General features: G+C 48.7%; 1 protein-coding gene across 2 annotated transcripts in view; it reads right to left on the bottom strand.

Moving 5' to 3' along the window:
* Nucleotides 1-257: 257 nt before the first annotated feature.
* The window catches only part of LOC127471177 (gamma-aminobutyric acid receptor subunit gamma-4), a 35,867-nt gene continuing 17,939 nt past the window's right edge, over nucleotides 258-18,185 (bottom strand). For both annotated transcript variants that reach the window (XM_051787869.1, XM_051787877.1), the window contains 6 exons: nucleotides 12,022-12,242; nucleotides 11,354-11,436; nucleotides 9,607-9,744; nucleotides 7,984-8,136; nucleotides 4,697-4,899; nucleotides 258-3,564 (listed from right to left, as the gene is read on the bottom strand). In XM_051787869.1, coding sequence (XP_051643829.1) covers nucleotides 3,271-3,564; nucleotides 4,697-4,899; nucleotides 7,984-8,136; nucleotides 9,607-9,744; nucleotides 11,354-11,436; nucleotides 12,022-12,242 — 1,092 coding nt within the window. In that variant the 3' untranslated portion in view covers nucleotides 258-3,270. The remainder of the gene's footprint in view (nucleotides 3,565-4,696; nucleotides 4,900-7,983; nucleotides 8,137-9,606; nucleotides 9,745-11,353; nucleotides 11,437-12,021; nucleotides 12,243-18,185) is intronic.

Here is an 18,185-nt window from a genome sequence, read left to right as displayed (position 1 = left end):
CAGGATGGCAGAAAGTACAGCATGCAGGGAAAGGCAGTCTAGGAGGGGCCAGTGGGGTCAATCCCCACTGCCATGCTGAGCAGGTAGCACATGGCTACTGGATGTCTCTGTGTGCTGGATTCCCTTCTGATAGCAGGGAAACCTTTTTTTCAGGAAACTGGAGCTTTGCACAGTAATTCCAAAAAATGGCAGATTTTTCTTTTTGGCTTTTCGTAGCTTTCCTTTTTTTGAGATACTATAGAAACTTCAAAACATGATTGGATTTGTTCATGCCTTTATTTATTGCGCTATTTATGATGGGCACAGATTTCCCTAAGCCAAGAAGCCCCCTCCCTCCTCCTTCCCCAGCCTTAGTAATCAGCTCCCTTGTGCTGCAGCCCACGCTAGGCTATTTTCCTCTGTCAGATCCTCCATCATTGGTTAAATTACCTAGGTGTGTGTCGGCTTTATCTTTTTTTGGTGAAATCTTACAATCTTTCAAGTCTTCTTTGTCCGAGTCCCTGTCATCCTCTCAGGTTTCTTGCACACCCTGTTTCTCTCCTGGCTGATTCTGTTAAAGGTCTAATTTCAACAAGTTGCTGCTCTCAGGGTTGAAGCCTGTACTCCAGTGATAATCACCTGTGTCCATCAAGGCTCCCCAGAGCTTTGAAGTTACAGCAAACTGTAGATGTTTGGACTCCTTTGCGCTTGGCTGTTAAATTTTCCCTTCCACCCTCCCTTTCTCAGATGCTTCCGCGTTTCGCTGCCTGTGCTCACTGCAGCCCACATTGCCAGCACACCTTTCGAGCCACCATCCTGTTAATGAGCATATTTGGCCCAGGCCCTGGTTTGCCACGGGGTGTCCCCTCCCACGCACACCCCAACAGCTGCCTTCCGCAGCCTGGGGACAGGCTTCGCTCACAGCCTGTGCTCGGAGCCCGTCGTGTGAGCCAGTTTTAATCTAGGATGCTCTTTCCTTTTGGCTCCCGACAGAGATCACAGGACCCTGTTTAATCCAGCTCCCCGTTGGTGTAGGGCTGAGTCATAGGAGGTTTTGCTGTTGCTACATCTAATAACGCTTTGCTATCGGGAGCAGAACATCAGCCCGCCCGGCTGGGAGTCGGCACTGTCACCCGGCAGCTCCCCTTGTCTGGAAGTTGTTTTGATTCTTTTCTTAGACTTCTCCCTCTCTGTGTCTGTCTCTCTAAAACATTAATTTCCTCTAATTAGAGCCTCCTTAACAATTCTTTTTTTTCCCCCCCTCTCCTCAGTTAATTTCCTCTAATTAGAACCTCCTTAATAATTCTTTTGCTAAATCAATTTCCTCAGTTAGAACCGCCCGCCATAATTTCTTTCCATCCTTTCAAAAGCTGTCGGAGCAGCTAAGCAAATTATGCTTCTGGGTAACCTTTATCTCTTACTTGGTATTTTAAAAGAAGAACTGTAACAGGTTAGACAGGCACAATTTCCCCTTTCAGAGCTCTGCTGGTCTGACCCCATTAGGTTATACTTAGCTGACTGTTGTACTATTGTATACTTAATAAGATGCTCTAGCTGCTCCTCTGGAACCAAGGTAAGGCTGTATTTATGAATGAATTAAACATGACACTTCATTATTCAGATCAGATTTAACAGTGTCAAAATCCGTCTTTAAACCAGATCAAATTGCTCTCCAAGAATATGTAAAACCTCCTGCCTCTGTTAGCTGTCCTGTGAGCCAGCCTTTCCTAACTTTTCCTCTGCAGCCATGCTGGCTTTCTTCTCATGACAAGTCTTTTAAGTACTAGTTTTTTTCTAAAACATGCTGTTTTTAAAAAAAGGTCTTCTTTGTTTCTAATTTACACAGTAAGTAACTATTAATGGCCCATTGTTTTTCACAGTCATGGTGGGGGCTACATCAGCAGCTGGTATAAATGGGGAGGCAGCCAGTTTATACATTATGGACCTTGGGCCTGAGTTTCCTCTTCTACACTACGCAGTTTCTTCCCAGTTGAAACTGCATTATGGATTTCTCTATCCCTTTGAGATGGATCAGAAGGAACCATCTCAATATGTCTGACCTTGAAATCTATCAGGGACAACTCACTCCTTTTCCTGATTTGGGGAGGAAAAGGGCCAGGTATTGATGGCAACTGGGAGGAGTCATACAGGCTTAGTGAAGGCTGTCATTTTATGTAATTCTGAAAAAAAAAAAAGAAATAATTAAAGGAATGCATCTGAGCTGCAGGAATGCTCTCTTCCCACCACCGGTGGGTGCAGCAGACCTGATAGTTTCAACAAGTGTTGCTGTGCAGGAGAGCACTGCCCTTCTGTGCTGCACGGCACAGGAGGGCCCAGCTCACGTGAGACAGGCCTAAGAAAACCTCATATCAGGCTCAGGAGACTTCTGGCCTTTGTAGCACGAGGACTTTCACCCTCTTTTGGTGATGCCCAACGTAAGCTGCAGAGCCCGCTCCAAATCCCGATCACAAAGCAAAGAATGTCACTGTGGGCCCTGAAGAGTCTGCTCCAGGGAGGCAGACGGGCCCTGCAAACTTGTGAAGTGCTTTTTGCCACCATCTGACGAGAATCAGCAACGCCTCCGTGGGTGGATGTCTCGGGTGCCACTTGGCACAACAAGCGGAGCGATCCATGAGGAATGCTTCCTAGATGTTCTGCGGGGAGCTGGTGGAGGCTTGCAGCTGCTTCATCCTTGTCAGTGCCACTGTCAGATGTCTGGGCAGGTTCAAAACATTTTAGTCAAGCCCAGCTACTGTGGGAAGCTGTACTGCTGCCCTTTTCCACACCATTTCCTTCTGACCTTTCCAAGCTTCTAGCACTCCACAAAGTCTTTTCTGGTGGAAGTAGTGCAGAAGCTGTAAGATCTCCTTTATTTCCTTTGCAGTCTTAACAACTGTGCAGAAAATTCCATTTGCCCTCATTTCCCGTGGAATTTTGGAGTAGGATTGGATGGAAAAGTGAAATGCATTAAGGTTTTTGTTTTTGACAAAATCCCTAATGCTTGAGATGGGAATAGGATGTTTTTGGGCAATCTTACAAGGAGTACAGTGCTGGTGGTGTTGGAGATGAGGCTGTTTGGGAAGGGTAGATTCTCTAAAAAGATATGTTAGAAGGCTAAAAAAAAGCTGTTTGGTTCTTCTCAGAAGAGATGAGAGAGCAGGAAGAGGGAATCACCAGGTTGGATTGTTCCGACTGACAGCTGACTACAACAGAAGAGATGCTGTTCTCTATGCTCCTTGAGAAGCCCACCTTGCTGGTCTCCAGTCCATTCCAGCAGAGGACAAAGAAGGGCTAGAGATAGAGATAGGCAATCCAGTAGACAATGTTGAAGAGCAGGAAGGCAGTGGGGAAGAAGACGCGAGAGTAGGAGTCCAGGCGGGAGATGTGGATGCGGACCCTCCCCTCCCGCCACATCCCTGTCTGACAGTCCTCAATGCAGCAGAAGAACCTCTCACACTCCTTTCCTTCCAAGCACGGCGAGCCAGGATCATCATCGTCATCCTCCTCTATCTCTGGGGGCCAGTGCATGATGTGGTTGATGTTGATGGTGGTGAAGGTTGGCATCACCTGTGCACCGGCAGGTGGCTGTAATGGGGAGAGGGAGGCAGATTAAAGGGAAGGAAAAGGCAAGAAAATGTGATCTAGACACCAAACCCCACCCAACTGGCAATAGATGAGTTCAGAGCATAGGTGAAGTTCAGTGGAGAGGGATGACTGATCATCCTTCATCTCTGCACCTGGTTGTAGACCACCACACTGACACGGTGTGGGAATTGGCAGCTCCCTGCATGGCTGTGAGTGTCCTCCCTGGCACCCCAGAGCCAAAGGCAGCAAAGATCTAATTGCTCTGATTCCCAGTCTCTACCACTAATCGTCAGTGCAGAAACAGGACCTGTCTGATTTCAGCTGTGCAGCCTCTTCCCTCATTCCCCTGAGCTCAGCTATTTCTGAAGGCACAGCACACAGTCCAAATGTGTCTCCTGGTTGCTGGCAGGTACTGGAGGAAAGCTGAGGAAAGGCTATGTGTGACTCATAACTTCTTGAGGAGGCATATCATCAGCCTCATGGAAGAGCTCTATCCGCCCTGGGATATGAGGGATATGCTGGGGATATGCTGGGAAATGAGCCTGGCACAGAAGAGATCTGTCTTTTTTGCTTTCATTTCTCTCCCAGTTCAGAGGCCTGTTTCAGCTGATGTGTCAGAAGTACCTGACATGAGCTTGGGCAGATCTCATGATGGATGATGAGAATGATGACCACCCTGTGTTCCCTCTTCCCACATTCAGCAGGTCTTTTGATGGACAGACCACAAAAGAAGGTAGGTTTCTGCATCTCTGTGACCTAAGATACCTCTGTGATCCACAGAGGTCAAACTGATACAGGTAGAAGAACGGGTCTTAAAGTGAACATTTACACTCATGTGAGTGTAAACTAAATTAAACTACAAACTGTACTGATAAGCTCTCCATCAGTTTTGAAGAGAGCACAGGGTGCCTGGGTCTGACAGAGGCTTCTTTTTTTTTATTTCAGCTGCTTTTTCTGGTTGTGTCCCACCTTCCAGGTGCTCAGACCCAGCACACAGAGCGGTCAGAAGCCTTTATGAATATGGGTCAGGCACTAAACCCCATCAGCAATTTCCAGTGCAGGCTCAGGAGGGATATTTCTAAATAGCTCAGGTTTCCAGCAGCATCCACCTCTGCTGGCCCCTTTGACCTACCAGCCTGGCTTTCCTGTTGTTGTGCTCCAGTGGTTTCTTGTTCCCCACCAGGTAGTTGAGCGTGGCATACTCCATGAGAGCCGCGAACACGAAGATGAAGCACACGGAGACGAAGAGGTCCATGGCTGTGATGTAGGAAACACGGGGCAGGTGCTTGCGGGAGATGGTGCTCAGGGTGGTCATCGTGAGCACAGTCGTGATTCCTGAGAGCGAAAAGAGTGGTTTAAGTAACGAAGAGGAGCACTTCTGCCTTCCAAATGCATCCAGCCCCCAAAACACCCCCATTTCCTCTCTGCTCTGGAACAGAAATTCCTCTGGCTGTGTGGTCCCATTTTTGCTCTGCTCAGCCAGACTCTAGTCTGGAGATGTCCTCTGACAACGCTCTCTGAAAGAGAAATGTCACACAGGCCATCAGTGAGGACTGGGAAAGGAGTGGGGAACTTAGATTCTACTTAAGCTTAAATCTACTTAAGATTTGTCCTTGGTGAAGCTGTGCTGGCTCTATTGAATCACCTCCTGTCCTCCATGTGCCTCAGCAGAGCTTCTAGAAGGATCTGTTCCATGATCTTTGCAGGCACAGAGGGGAGGCTGACAGGTTTGTAGTTCCCAGGGTCCTCCTTTCTACCCTTTGAAAAAATGGGTGCAATGTTTCCCTTTTTCTGTCACTGCCATGACTTTTCAAGCATCGTGGAGGGTGGCTTGGCAACTACATCAGTCAATTCCCTCAGGACTCTGGGATGCACCTTGTCAGGTCCCATACACTTATGTATGTTCAGGTTCCTCAGGTGGTATGAAACCTGATCTTCTCTTGCAGTGAGAGGGACTTTGCTGGCCCAGTCCCTGTCCTGCAGTCCCTCCACTCAAGGGATGTGGAGAGAGAGGTTGTCAGTGAAGGCTGAGGCAAAAAAAGTACCTCAGCAGGTTTCTTGTCTGTTGTTACCAGTTTTCCAGTCATATCCATTGGGGAGGGCACTTTCTTTGACCTTCCTTTTCTGGCTGACACACCTGTAGAAGCCCTTGTTAGTATTCTTTGCACCCACCCACACCCTGGCCTTCCTGACCCCACCCCTACACAAACTGAGCAGTGTTCCTGTTCTCCTCCCTGGATACCTGTCCCACCTCCACTGCCTGTGCAGTGCCTTCTTGCTCTTTAGTTTGACCAGAAGGTCTTGACTCATCCATGCTGGTCTCTTCCTTTCCTGATTTCTTACACCTGGGGATTGAGAGCTTTCTATGGAAAGTGTCCTTAAAATCTGCCAGCGCTGTTCTCTCTTGTCTCTGAGGGCAGGCCCCCGAGGGGTCCTATTGACTAACTCCTTGAAAACTTGGAGGTTTGCTTTTCTTTTTTTGCTCACTTGCTTTGGTGATCATCAGGTCCACTACCACATATCCCTCTGGTCAGGCTGTCCATTCCCTGGCTTAGGAATTTATGCCCAGTGCACTCCAAGAGTCTCCTGGATGGCCCACAGCTTGTCTTGGTGCTTCCCCAGCAGATTCTGGGGAATCTGGTTGAAGTCCCCCACCAGGAAAAGAGCCTGTGAGCACAACTCCTCCCTTAGCCAGAGCAGGAAGGCTTTGTCAATAGCCTCTCCTTGATTAGGCAGCCTGAAGTAGACACCAGTCACAGGGTTCCCTTTGTTTCCTAGGTCTCTGATTCTTACCCATAAGCTTTCAATCTGCTCGTGGCTGTTCTTCAGAGACAGCTCCACAATCTATCCATTTCTTGACGCAGAGGGCAAGTGGGTAGGAGGTGATAAGGAATTTCTTTTGACTTGAATGGGGCTTGGAATTGTTTTTGCAGCAGCAGTAATGCTCACAGACCTGTGATAAAGTGTCAGGAGCCAACAAAGGATTAGCTGCAGGAGTTGGTATTGTGATCTCATCCCCTGCTTTTTAGGATGTGGGGAAGAAGCAAGAACTCCACATGTTCCTCCTTCTCTAGCACTCCTCTAAATCCCCCTGCCACCCTTTCCTGGGGTCACCCCAGTGGCTCTGGGTACAAGCATGGCAAAACATTTTCATGTTTTCCTGCTGTATTTGCATCAGCAGATGTGATGTGACTTCCCATACGTCTGAAATGCCGGTGGAACTGGTCCAGTTTACATTTCCCTAATGTAGCCTGGCGGGCTTGAAATGTACTGGGGATCATTTGTATTAAGTACAAACAGGGGCTGTGGAGAGAATACATTTTTCTTCATGTGCTGAGGTCCCTTCCCACAGAGAGGGGCCCCTCTCCTGGGGAACCTTGCCTTGTTTTTTGAGGCAGCCACCACGGCCGTGTCAACTGTGCAGAACATTTTGCCTCTTGCTGTTCATTTTTTACCAGCCAAGGACTGTGGCATTCCCTCACCTCCATTGGAAACGACACCCTCCTCCTTCTCCTCTCTCCATGGGCACAAAAGAAATCAATTTTGCTGGGGGGGGTTGGAGGACATGGTCAGCATAGATGGGCTCTGAATAGCTGATGGCCCCTCCTCTCCATCCCCACAGAGAACCTGCAGGCAGGGCTGGGAATGCTACCTCCAATTAAAGGGAGAGTCAGCAGGGCTGATGGGGAGGACAGCGCTGGGAATCAGAGCTTGCTGCAAAATGCAGATACAGCCAAAGTGTACTAAAGGTTTGCAAAGGCCTCTCCAGCACCTATCAGAGCAGCACTCAATCAACAGAAGCTTTTTTTCTGCCTCAAAGAGCCACTGCAGTTTGCTGAGAAAATCTAAACAATGGGCAGAACTGTTGCCACGTCCTCTGTCCTGGGTCCTGTGGGGTGACTGACAGGAAAAGGTTGTACCTACAGGGCTTCCACCTCCTGCCAGAGCCTGGGGCTTTGTGGATACAGCTGAGCAACTTTGCCCATTAACCCTACAACCTTCCTGTCACTGGTCCTACACTGAGGCCTTGAGAAGTCAGGAGGAAATGTGGAATACACATGACAAGAGCCCTTTGGGCAGCAGTGCAATGACACAGCTCACCCCCTCCCTCTCCCTTTCAGTGCATGAAAATATCCCCTTGTCAACCTGGAAAAGGCTGTGTTCAGGTCTCAGATCAAGACATGAGAGTGTTGTGCTATCCTAAAAAATCCAGTAGTCCAAGCCAGCACAGCTGGAGATTTGGTTGAGCTTGAGAATAGTGTTACCAACAGGAAGCTGGAGGAGTGGACTATTCTCCAGTAAATTAAAAAATGCCAGAAAATGGCAAAGCTCTTTAGGAAATTTTGTACTCCAGCACTGCCAGTCTGCCAGCCTGGCAGAGTTTGACAAGCATCAGACATGCATCATCCTGTCTCTTACCCAGAGATGTCCTGGCTGGTGTAGAGTCTCTCTTGATCCAGAAGGAGACCCAGGAAAGCACAACAGTCAGGATGCAGGGAATGTAGGTCTGAATGGCAAAATAACCCATACGTCTACTTAGGTCAAAAGAAACTGTCATCACCATGTACTCCCCTAGGAAAAAGCAGCAGAGACAGTGGAATCAGAACACAGGGCTTCCTCAGACACAAAAATCACCAAAGTTACCAAATTCAGAGTGTTTCTGATGAGGTTTTCTTGTTGTTTTAAGTGCCTGGCCCTCTGGTTTTGTAGCTGCCCAGATTGGTAATGTCATGTGGCTGGCTGAGTAGGCTTGGTGACTCGCTGGTTTGGTGGCTAGTGGACTCTGTGGTTACCTGGCTGGCTCTGTAGCTGTCTGACTTAATGTCTGTGTGACTGCTTTAAGAGCTGACTTGCTGGTTGCCCAGCTGGCTACTTGCCTGGCTGTCTATGTGGCCACCAGGCTGCATTTATACCTGCCTGGCTGTGCCTCTAAGGACACTGAAAAGCACATAGTTTTGAAAAGTTTCAGGGAAGAAACTGTAGCGAGCATTCATCTTCAGCTGATTGCTGCCAGGGTTTCTTTTCTATAGAAGCTATTGGGCTATAACAGGCTACATGGCCTGGCTTCCTAACGAACTACCTGAGCCCTGACAAAAGAGGTGTCCTTCAATCACTTCCACTGAGACTCTGGTTCTGCCCCTGGAAAAGGCATGTGGTGCTGTACAGCCTAATTGCTCGTTTGACAACTTACTGCAGAGGTTCTTTCTCTTTTCAGGGGCTCCCAGGGAGTATTGGAAGAAAGCCACCTGACAGCTCTAGGGTTAAGATGTAAGATGAAGCTTGCAAGCAATTACCAAAAAAAAAAGAGAATTACAAACATCAAAAGGCCACCGGGTGCATCCAAGACACTTTCACTTCTTGTCCCCATTTGTGCTGCCTTTCTACCCCAGTTAGAGGCTGGCTGCCACTGTGGACAGCAGCAGCTTTGTGCAGAGCGGGAGAAGTACTACTCCTTGCTGTTCCAGAGGGCTTTAAAGTACCTCAGCCCACCTTCAGGAATCCAGAGGCTTTCCGCAGTTTTCTGCGGGAAGGAAAGGGGATGTGAGCTATTATGAGGAGGAGAGGGAGTTGAAGGGCTTCCATTTCTTAGTTTCTTTACACATGCAGCCTTACCCCTGTCTCTTAAAGCACAATTCAGGTGTTTGTCAGCCTGACACAAGTTTACAGAAGGAAAGATTGAGACCTGCAAGTTCTGACTTCCCCACCCCTGTTCCAATCCTAAGCATCACCTGGAGATCACATAATATGCACCTACTGCAGCAAGAGAGGATCTGAGCTCTCCCTCTTAATCCTTCAATTAGGGATTGCCTCATCCACATCAGCATTGTCACCTCACAGCTCACAGATGTCAGTGGTTCTGGCCTAATCCCACTTTCATCTTCCCCTCACTCTTCATCTCCATCCCTTCTGCTCCCTCTAGCCAAGGTCCATTGTTGTGACCTTCCTTCCCCCCCCCACTCTGGAGCTGTCTGACCACTCCCTTGCCTCCCCCCAGGTCTCCAGCACACTGGTGTTTCCGTGGGCTGTCTCCCTTCGCCTCACCTGCCCCAGTCCTGAGAACTTCCGAGGTGTTCCTGAGCCCCGTGAAGTCAAACTGGTAGAGCCTCCAGGTGCGCTGATCAGAGACCTCGATGGAGTAGCGCCTCCAGCGATAGACAATCTCCTCCCGAGGGTATCCATCTGGGAAAAGGGGCACGGGCATCAGTGGAAGAGTGTGGCACGTGCCTACACCTCAGTCACCACCCTGACCACAGGAGCATCTCCCCTGAGCTGTTTGGCAAACGTGAGGCTTTCAGGCAGGTATTTCTGATGCCTCTTGTTTAGATTCCCTCAGACATTCCCACATGCAGTGGGAGTAGGGACTGCATCTCCCCTCATGGGCTGCTTCAGATAGGGATGGGAAAAGCAATGCCAGGAGCAAGCCTTTCTAAGGACTGCACTGGTGGGAATGAGACATGAGTTGGTATAAGAGGATTCTCTTGGTTTGAGAAAGAACTTCTCTGAGGGTGGTAGAGTGCTGGAATAAGCTGCCCAGGGTGGTTGTGGAGTCTCCCTCCCAGTGATTCTGGAGTCAAAACTCTGGATTCCAAACCCACCTGGATGCGTTCCTGTGTAGCCTGCTCTTGTCAGGGGGGTTGTACTAGATGATCTCCAGAGGTCCCTTCTAACCCCAGCTATTCTCTGATCCTGTGACTCCACCAGCCTGAAATGTTTAAGGGTTTTAGCTCCCTGGAGCAGCATGGTGCCTCATGACTACCTTCCATTCACATGAGTACACTGTAATACAAAGCTGCCAACATGGGAGGTAGGACAGCTCTGGCTGCTCTGTGTGCTCCCTGTACCTCTTGGTCTGGGAGCTGATCTATGGAAAAGAAGGAATGCATTCTCCATGGAGAAGACCTGGTCCTGCAGGCTGCAGGTTCTCCTGCCTCTGGCTTTCTTGACAAAGAAACAAGCCTGCTGTGAAGCAGGGACCTACAAGAGAGTTCCTCAGAGGAGGATGGAGTGAGAGTTGGCAGCTAACTAACAGTGTGTTTCTAATTATCAAATGCGTACGGCGTGTACTGTTAATTAGCAGGGAATGAGGGATGGTGGGAGACGAGGGGATGATATCTCCTCAGCATGCTGCCTCCTCTGAAGCACCTCAGAGCTCTGTGAGCTGTATCTCTTCAGTGGCAGGGGAAGCAGGAGAGGCGAGCCCGAGCTCGGATGATTAAGTCAGATTTCCCACCCACGCAGGAGGACAGGGATCTCTTGGTGCAGAAAGGCTCCCTGCAGAATTACCAGTGGAGATGTGCTAACATCAGCAGCCCTCTCTGCTGAAGAGTCTGGACAAGCGGTGACTGAGAGGGGAGGTCTGAGTAACCCTCCTTCCTCCTTTGCAATGGCCTTGGGTGCAGGATGTTTCCAGACCTCACTCTGGGCTGTCTGGGAAGCCAGGCTGCCCCCTCAGAGAGTGGGAGAAGAGGGAAAATACAAGGAAGGACAGCTGCTGTTTGTCTACCAGAATATATCCATGTTCTGTCTAGAGTGACCAGAAGGTCAGTGAAATAATCTCCTCCAACAACTCATCCAAATTAAGGAGAAACTCAGAGGTGCTGTGAATCTGTCCCTTATGACCTCTGCTAACCCAGGAGAGGGAGGATGCTTCAGGGCTCATGAGGAAAGTCACAGAGATTAGGTGAAAAAACATAGCTAAAAGGGAGGATGGTCTCCCCAGACAAGTACTACTCCACTGAAGTTTCTCTACTTGCCTTCTAAAACATATTTTAAAAATATGTGTACTCACAACTGGAAAAAACCAAAGGGCAGGAGTGAGTGTCCATTGGGAAATTCTGCAGCTGGAGCAGACATTCAGCCTCAATTGTCAGCCTGAGACAGGAAGAGAGAGAGAAGGAGATTTTGTGTTGGTGAAGGTGGTTTGATTCCAACACCACAATGTGACAGAGGGATTCTCGCTTCCTTGACAACTAATTTGTTGAAGATCAGTCTGTTTGCAGGAACATTCCAAACCAGCAGAAAACCAAAATATATGTTTGGACATTTTCAAAGTGAAGAAAACCATCTAATTTTCACATTCAAAAAGCCTTTTTGTTTAGTCAACTTTTCAGATTCATTTATGGAAGTGAGAATTTGTGGGAACAAAAGCCAAATGTTTATTAGCAGAATGAAATAGCTGGACTGAACAACATAACATTAATCCTTTAAAAAGGATTTTGGTTTAGGAAACCATTTGTAGTTTTGACTTTTTTTCGAGGTGTACGGGGTAAAATGGTTTGATTTTTTTGGAAGCTTTCGTCCTAGGAAGAGGAAGCCCATTCTGCAAGCGTGTGTGCTTCCATCAGCACTGGGAGGCATCTCCACTACCCTGTCCCAGGGCACCTGGAACCTCCCCTGCCTTGACCATCTCCTTGTTCCCTCACCTCAGCAGCCAGCTGCGGTGCCTGCTGGATGTACCTGAGCGTGTAGAGCACTTTCCCGTCGTTCCAGATGCGGAGGAGCTGGTTGGGAGTGGTTATCCAGTGGGAATCAGCCCGCTTGGAGTTCCTGAAGAAGGTGTCTGGGATCCAGATGCGGCTCACCATGTTGGTGTTCAGCGTGAGGGCCTTCAAGGTGCTGTTGAACCGCAGGCGCCGGTCGTACCACGTCTGAGCAAAGAAGATATCAATGGTGTATTCCTGTGGAACAGAAGGAAGAACAGGTCTTCCTGAGAGGGAATTCAGGCAAAGCAGAGCCCTGTCCCCTCGTCTGCAGGCCCCTGCTTTGGAGTCACAGCTGTAGCATTTGTTTCCTAAGTCCAAGAGCGGGTGTTGGTGAGCACTGACACCTTTCCAGGATCACCTTTAGCCCACGGTCAGGACATCCGTGGCACGCTTAGGAAGAGCCAAAGACTTTGTGTTTGCTGCTGGACTGAGCTGTACCATGTTTGGCCTGACCCATGCCTGGAAAACCAGGACCATACAAACAAGGGCTTGGGCTTCCTCTTGACAGACACCTCAACACTCCTGTTAAGCACGGGCATGATGTGGATGTTGGCTGAATCCAGTCCTAAGTTTAGCTACACCTTTTAACACAGGCAGGGAAAGCTGCTCACCAGCTTATCAGAGAAAGCAAGCAGACAGCTCTTTCTGTTATTTATTAGGATACAGCCCAGCTGTGCTCCACACTCCTAATTTGTACATACAGCAATAATAGTGTTGTGCATAAATCTAGTGAGAATCCATCCCTTGCTGCAGGACTCACCCTGTAAATGGTTTATATGAAAACTCAGGGCAGTCTGGGTCCCTGGGCAGATATCCCTTGCTGCAGATCAGAAAAGGAAGCTGGAGCAGGGGCTGTTATGCTCCAAGTTCTTGGTGCAACCAGTTAAAATCTTGAGTCTTTTGCAGACAGAAAAGAGAGTTTCCAGCATAGTAAGGGCCTTCAGTTTTGGTGAGAGTGTGTCCCAGCTCACTGATAACTGGAACTTCTGGGAGGTAGCTCCTGTCTGGGTTGGACTGGCAGTAGTCACACCATTAGCCCACCGTTCTGCTGCTGGCTGCTGCAAGCCAATTTGCTCCTTAACCTCTTTTTCAGCCTGCCTGAGAAGGTGCTAATTAGTGCCATGCAGGAACATGTCTGGCACTCAGTAGCTGTCTGAACCAGACCCCAAGTCCAGTTCCAGCAGTCCATACTGTAGACGGTCACCTGCTCCTGATAACTTGACCCTTGCTCCCTTTCACTCCTGTTGAACCCCCTGACCACTGGGGCATTGTCTCCCTCTCTCTTGTGGGCAGGGACAAACAATGCCTGACTTTGCCATCTCTCCCTCTCCTTCTCCTCCTCCCTCTATTGATTTATCTCGGTGGAATTTTTATGACTGCAGCACATCCTCCCTCCGCTGCCCTCGCTGCTGGTTCTGGGCTGGCTCCTCGAACCACTCTGTTAAAATAGAATGCAGGTCTCCCTGGGACGGCGTGTCCTGCCGGGGGCGGGCAGAGCAGGGCAGAGCACGGCTCCCCACTTCATCTTCCTCGCCCTCGCTCCGCTGTCAGCCAGCCGGGGATGAGTGATTGGCCCCAAAAACGTCCCTCGCATAGGAATGAGATCATGGGAAAGGAGCACTTGCCGTCAGATGGGACCTGGACGGGAGAGTCACTCTCCGGGCTGATGCTTCACCCCCGTGACACACAGGGATGAGCAAAGGTGACAGGGACGAGGTCCTAATGGGTGTCTAAATGGGGAAACAGGGGCAGATGCAGCACGTTCAAAGTGATGGTGTTGCCTCTACAGTTCACTCAAAACAGATGTGAGGAGGCACAGAGCAAGGACAGCAGCAGCCCTCCAAGCCAAGTGCACAGGCACAGCCACTGCCCCAGACCAGGAGGCTGGGAGAGCCCTTTCCAGCACCTGAGTGCTCTGGATCACACTGGGTACTGAGTGGAAATGGGGTATGTGGTGATGAAGACGTGGATCAGGCTGTGACACAGTGAAATAGAACCCACAGGTGGGCAAAGAAGCCTTGGCACAGCAGGGGCAAGATGGGCAGCCTGAGAAAGCAACAACACATATGGGCAGAGCTGACTTTATTCTGCTTGGGGCCGTTTTCTTTTTCTTATCAGCCACCGGGGCCAAAATAGCACAACATTTGACATATTCTCCTCCACCCCTGTACACCTTGTTTGAGTTAGTTAGTATGAGTTTACATTTCTCCTCCTGAGCAGTATCTCTGATGTAGGAGAAAGCAAACAAAAATGCAGTGATAAATCCATGTTTGACGCTACTATCAGTTTCTGACTCCTAACTGGAGTCACTGGTGAGATCTTGCTTCTGGGCTGGCTGCTCAGTTAGATGTCCTGCTGTAAAGTTCAGCATTCAGGTCTGCTATAACCAGTGCTAACACTTTTGGAAGAGTGGAAGGTCAGCTATCCTGAGGGTTTAGTATTTGTTGTCAAGCCCAGATTTTCAGGAGGGATCAGCATTAAAGAGCCCCTCCTGTGCCATTCATAGCCAGCTTTTGCAAAAGGTGTAGTGCACAAGTCATTCAGTCCTGAAAAATCTGAGCTGTTATTGTCACTGTCCTGTAGTTTGATCTAATTTCAGTGGTTATTATTAGCACAGCTATTCACAAGGAAGAACTTGGTAGCTGAGCTGGCTCTACATAGGGAGCCCATTGGGAGATTTTGGCATTTACAAATGTATTTTCTTTCAGAATTATCCGAGGCAACATTTATACAAAAACACTGTGGACATTGGGAGGACTTTTACCCTTCCAATTTTCTCCCTCCTCCTGCTGCGAGGAAGAGAGTGAGCAGCTGTGTGTGGCTGAGTTGCAGGCTGGGGCTGAACCACAGCAGTTCCTTCAGCACCTGTTTGTGATCAGCAGTAGGACACTGCTTAGACCCTTCCCTGGGCATTGATGAGATCCCACTTAGCTGTAGGCATCTGACCAAGATGATTAAGACAGGAGGTGTGTGACCATGGGTTTCCTACAGTCACTGGAGAGGGGTAGGCAGTTCTGGAGGGAGATCTCAGTATGAAACAATCCAGGTTGTCTTCTGAAAATACCTCACACTTACTGACCTTGGAAGAGTCCAGGCTGATCAAGGCTGAACAGCTGAAGTTTGACTGAAGCTGAAGATGGGCTCAGCCCCTAAAACTTTGGGCACTGTTTCTTGGTCTCCTGCACCCCTGTAGTTTCTCTCTGCCCCTGACTCATTCTCAACCATCAGAAAGAGACTTCTCAATGCCTCCATTTCCCCATGTGGAAAAAAGGTTATTGTAAAATACGCCTCCACCCTCACTGTACCATCTGCTGTGCAGCACATGGAGGTTGTTAACTTCTCTGTGAAAGCACAGGCATTTTTAGTGTTTTCAGCAGAAGGAGCTAACAAAATAAGAGGAATTGCTCTAACAGTTAGGCCATGCCATTTGGATCACACGTGGGGTGGCACACACATGTTGGCACGCATGCAATATCACATCAAATTTCAGTCATAAAATAATAACTCAAACTGCTCATAAGGCAAACCCTGAGGGCGGCCTGCCCTAAACACTATCACATGAGTTTATCCAATGCTAAGGGATGCCCTGCAGCGTTGCTGCTGCTAGCTGGGTGTACTCCTGTCCAACCCAGCCTTTCAGCATGTCCCTGCTGGCCCTCGGTCACTGTCATCACCTGGCACTGCTGCACATCACTGATCAGTCCTCGTTTTCCTCATGTGGGCAGCACAGATGCTGGTGGAAACACAGTTCCAGAGAATGGTATAATCCCAAAACATTTAATGGAAAAAATCGTGTTCTGTAAGAAGAACATTTGTGGGAAATAAGAGGATGGGGAGTTGACAGGAATGTTTCATATTGAAAGAAAAAAAATATGGAATAAGAACAAAAAGATTTTATTGCACTCCCAAACCCTTTCATTTTAAAAGGTATCACTTAAGTCAAAAGCTAGGGGATTTCTGTGTGAAAAGTAATTTCAAAGAAAGCCCCAAAATTTTCCATTCAAAAGAAAATAGGTTCGGAAATCAGCCTGTGCCCAGCACAAGACAGTTGGGAGCTGGCCGCTGTTCTCCTTGTGTGCTACCCTGTCATCCCAGCCTCTGCTGCTCTGCCCTCACAGATGGGGAATCAGCCCATATTTTCAGTCAGGTTTGGCTCCAGGAACTCTAGACTAAGTTCCACCCTGAGTTCAGAGCAGATATGAGTTGGAGCTGCTTGATTTCAGGTAACAACTTAAACTCACAGTGTTGGCATGACACACCTCGAAATCAAAAGGGTGTGTTTTCAGGTTACCTTATACACCAAATAAACACAGTTGGGCCCTCTCAAAACATCCTTTTCAAATGGCTCCAAGCAAGTTTGTGTGTTCAGTTCAGCTGATCCCTTTCAAGGGTGCATTTAGTGGTTTACAGAGGAGCTGGTACCCTGGGGTTCCTCTGTTCCACCTATGAGCTTCTTTCTCTGTGTTCTCTAGGAGCTCAGCTTTCTGCCAAGTGCCAAAGAGAGGAGCAAAGCCATGAGATGAATATGTCTTGGATAGTTTCCTTAATTAGGATCAAATGAAGGATTTAAATGTGCAACTTCACTTGTATTCCACAGCAACAAGAAAACCTCCAAACAGAAGGGTCAGAGACCTGTAAACACATTCTTCCGTTTTCCTCTGCTGGAGAGATAGGTTAGAAAAATCCTAAATAACAGTGAGGCTGAGAGATTAATATCCTAGACAGTCACATTCTAGCTTTTATTGTTCTGATATTTGTTTTTACTCATAGAGCTCCCTTCCCTCTGCACCTCCAAGCAAATCCCTCACTGCAGTCCAGTAAAGCAGGCTGCTTTCCTGGGAAGCATGGACACCATTTCAGGTGGTCTGATGTGAATATCGTGGGTCCATGCTGTCAGTCAGAGAGCCAAGCAAGGGAAATATTGCAGGCAAACTCTTAGGGAGGCTGCAATTCAGGAAAATCTCAGAAGTTGTTGGAGGAGACCCAGGCTTTGGGTGTTCAGCATGTCCACACCCCCCAGCCTTGCACAGGTGAGCATTTTCCTCTCCATGACACTCCACTCACGCTCCAACCTGCAGAGATCTCTGACAAACCCTGGGTTGCACCCAGAAGCTGGCACCATGTCCCAGGGAACATCACAATGGTAAAAGGTCTGGAGACACTCTCAAGGCTAAATAAATAAACTAAATAAAAAAATAACAGGCTTTTAGAATAATCTTGACATCTGAATGCACAGTGTCTTGCCCCCACAGCTTGTGGGCTGGCATGTGCTTCTAAGATGACCTGTGCAAGCACTCTCCAAAGGCAGCAAGCAGAGATGTACCAGCTAGTGCCTGGCACCAACCACTTTAGCAACTGGCTGGGCAGCACCAGGCTTCTCCCAGCTCTCCCACTCGTAGTGTGAGACACCTCGTTCGTGGCTGACTCTGTGTCCCCGCTCTGGGCGAGTTTTGTCTCTCCAACACAAAAGAGCAAAAGAATGAGAATATAAGTTTCATTCTGTTTCCAAGGCCCCCCTCTCTCCAAATCAGACCCCTGAGAGCTTTCTGGGCGTGATGCTGGAGTGGCTAGGGGAGCTCACAAGGACAAGGGGAACAGAGCTCTGATGATCTGTGGTTTCAAGGTGACACACTGAACTTCCCATCTGTCTCACTTCTGCAGCGACACCGGCAGCGCTGTCCTTGTCGGAATGTCTTTCGCCTCTGCCCAGGGAATCTCAGTTGAAACAGCTTTCTTTTTATAATACAAACTTGCTATTAAAAACCATCTCCATGTCCTGTGCTCGTGCCAGGAGCTGTCAAACAAGACATGCTATTCCTGCTGCTCTGTCCATTGCAAACTCCCCAATCCCAGCTCGCTCGCCCTTGGACTCTGCAGATGGGAACTGGGCAGGGCTTTTGAAACTCTGATGGTGTCTGAGATCTCTACCTGCCCCTTCCCACACACCCCTGCTCGTGCCTGATCCTGTGAAGGTGCAAGTGGGGACATCTAAAAGGCAGGTTTTTATACTCATGACAGCCAACCATCCCAGACTTTCTTTCCCCTCAAACCCTTTCTTCTGAGATGTTCCCTTGTGCCACCATGTCCTGTATTTCAGAGATGTTATCTCCTCCCACACAACCCCAAGGTGGCTGTTGA

The sequence above is a fragment of the Manacus candei genome, unplaced genomic scaffold (genome assembly GCF_025592945.1).
Source record: "Manacus candei isolate 608988 ecotype Guabito, Panama unplaced genomic scaffold, ASM2559294v1 h1tg000003l, whole genome shotgun sequence".
NCBI classification, from domain to species: Eukaryota; Metazoa; Chordata; class Aves; order Passeriformes; family Pipridae; genus Manacus; species Manacus candei.
Note: the sequence above shows the minus strand (reverse complement) of the source record. Positions and strands in the feature narration are given on the sequence as shown.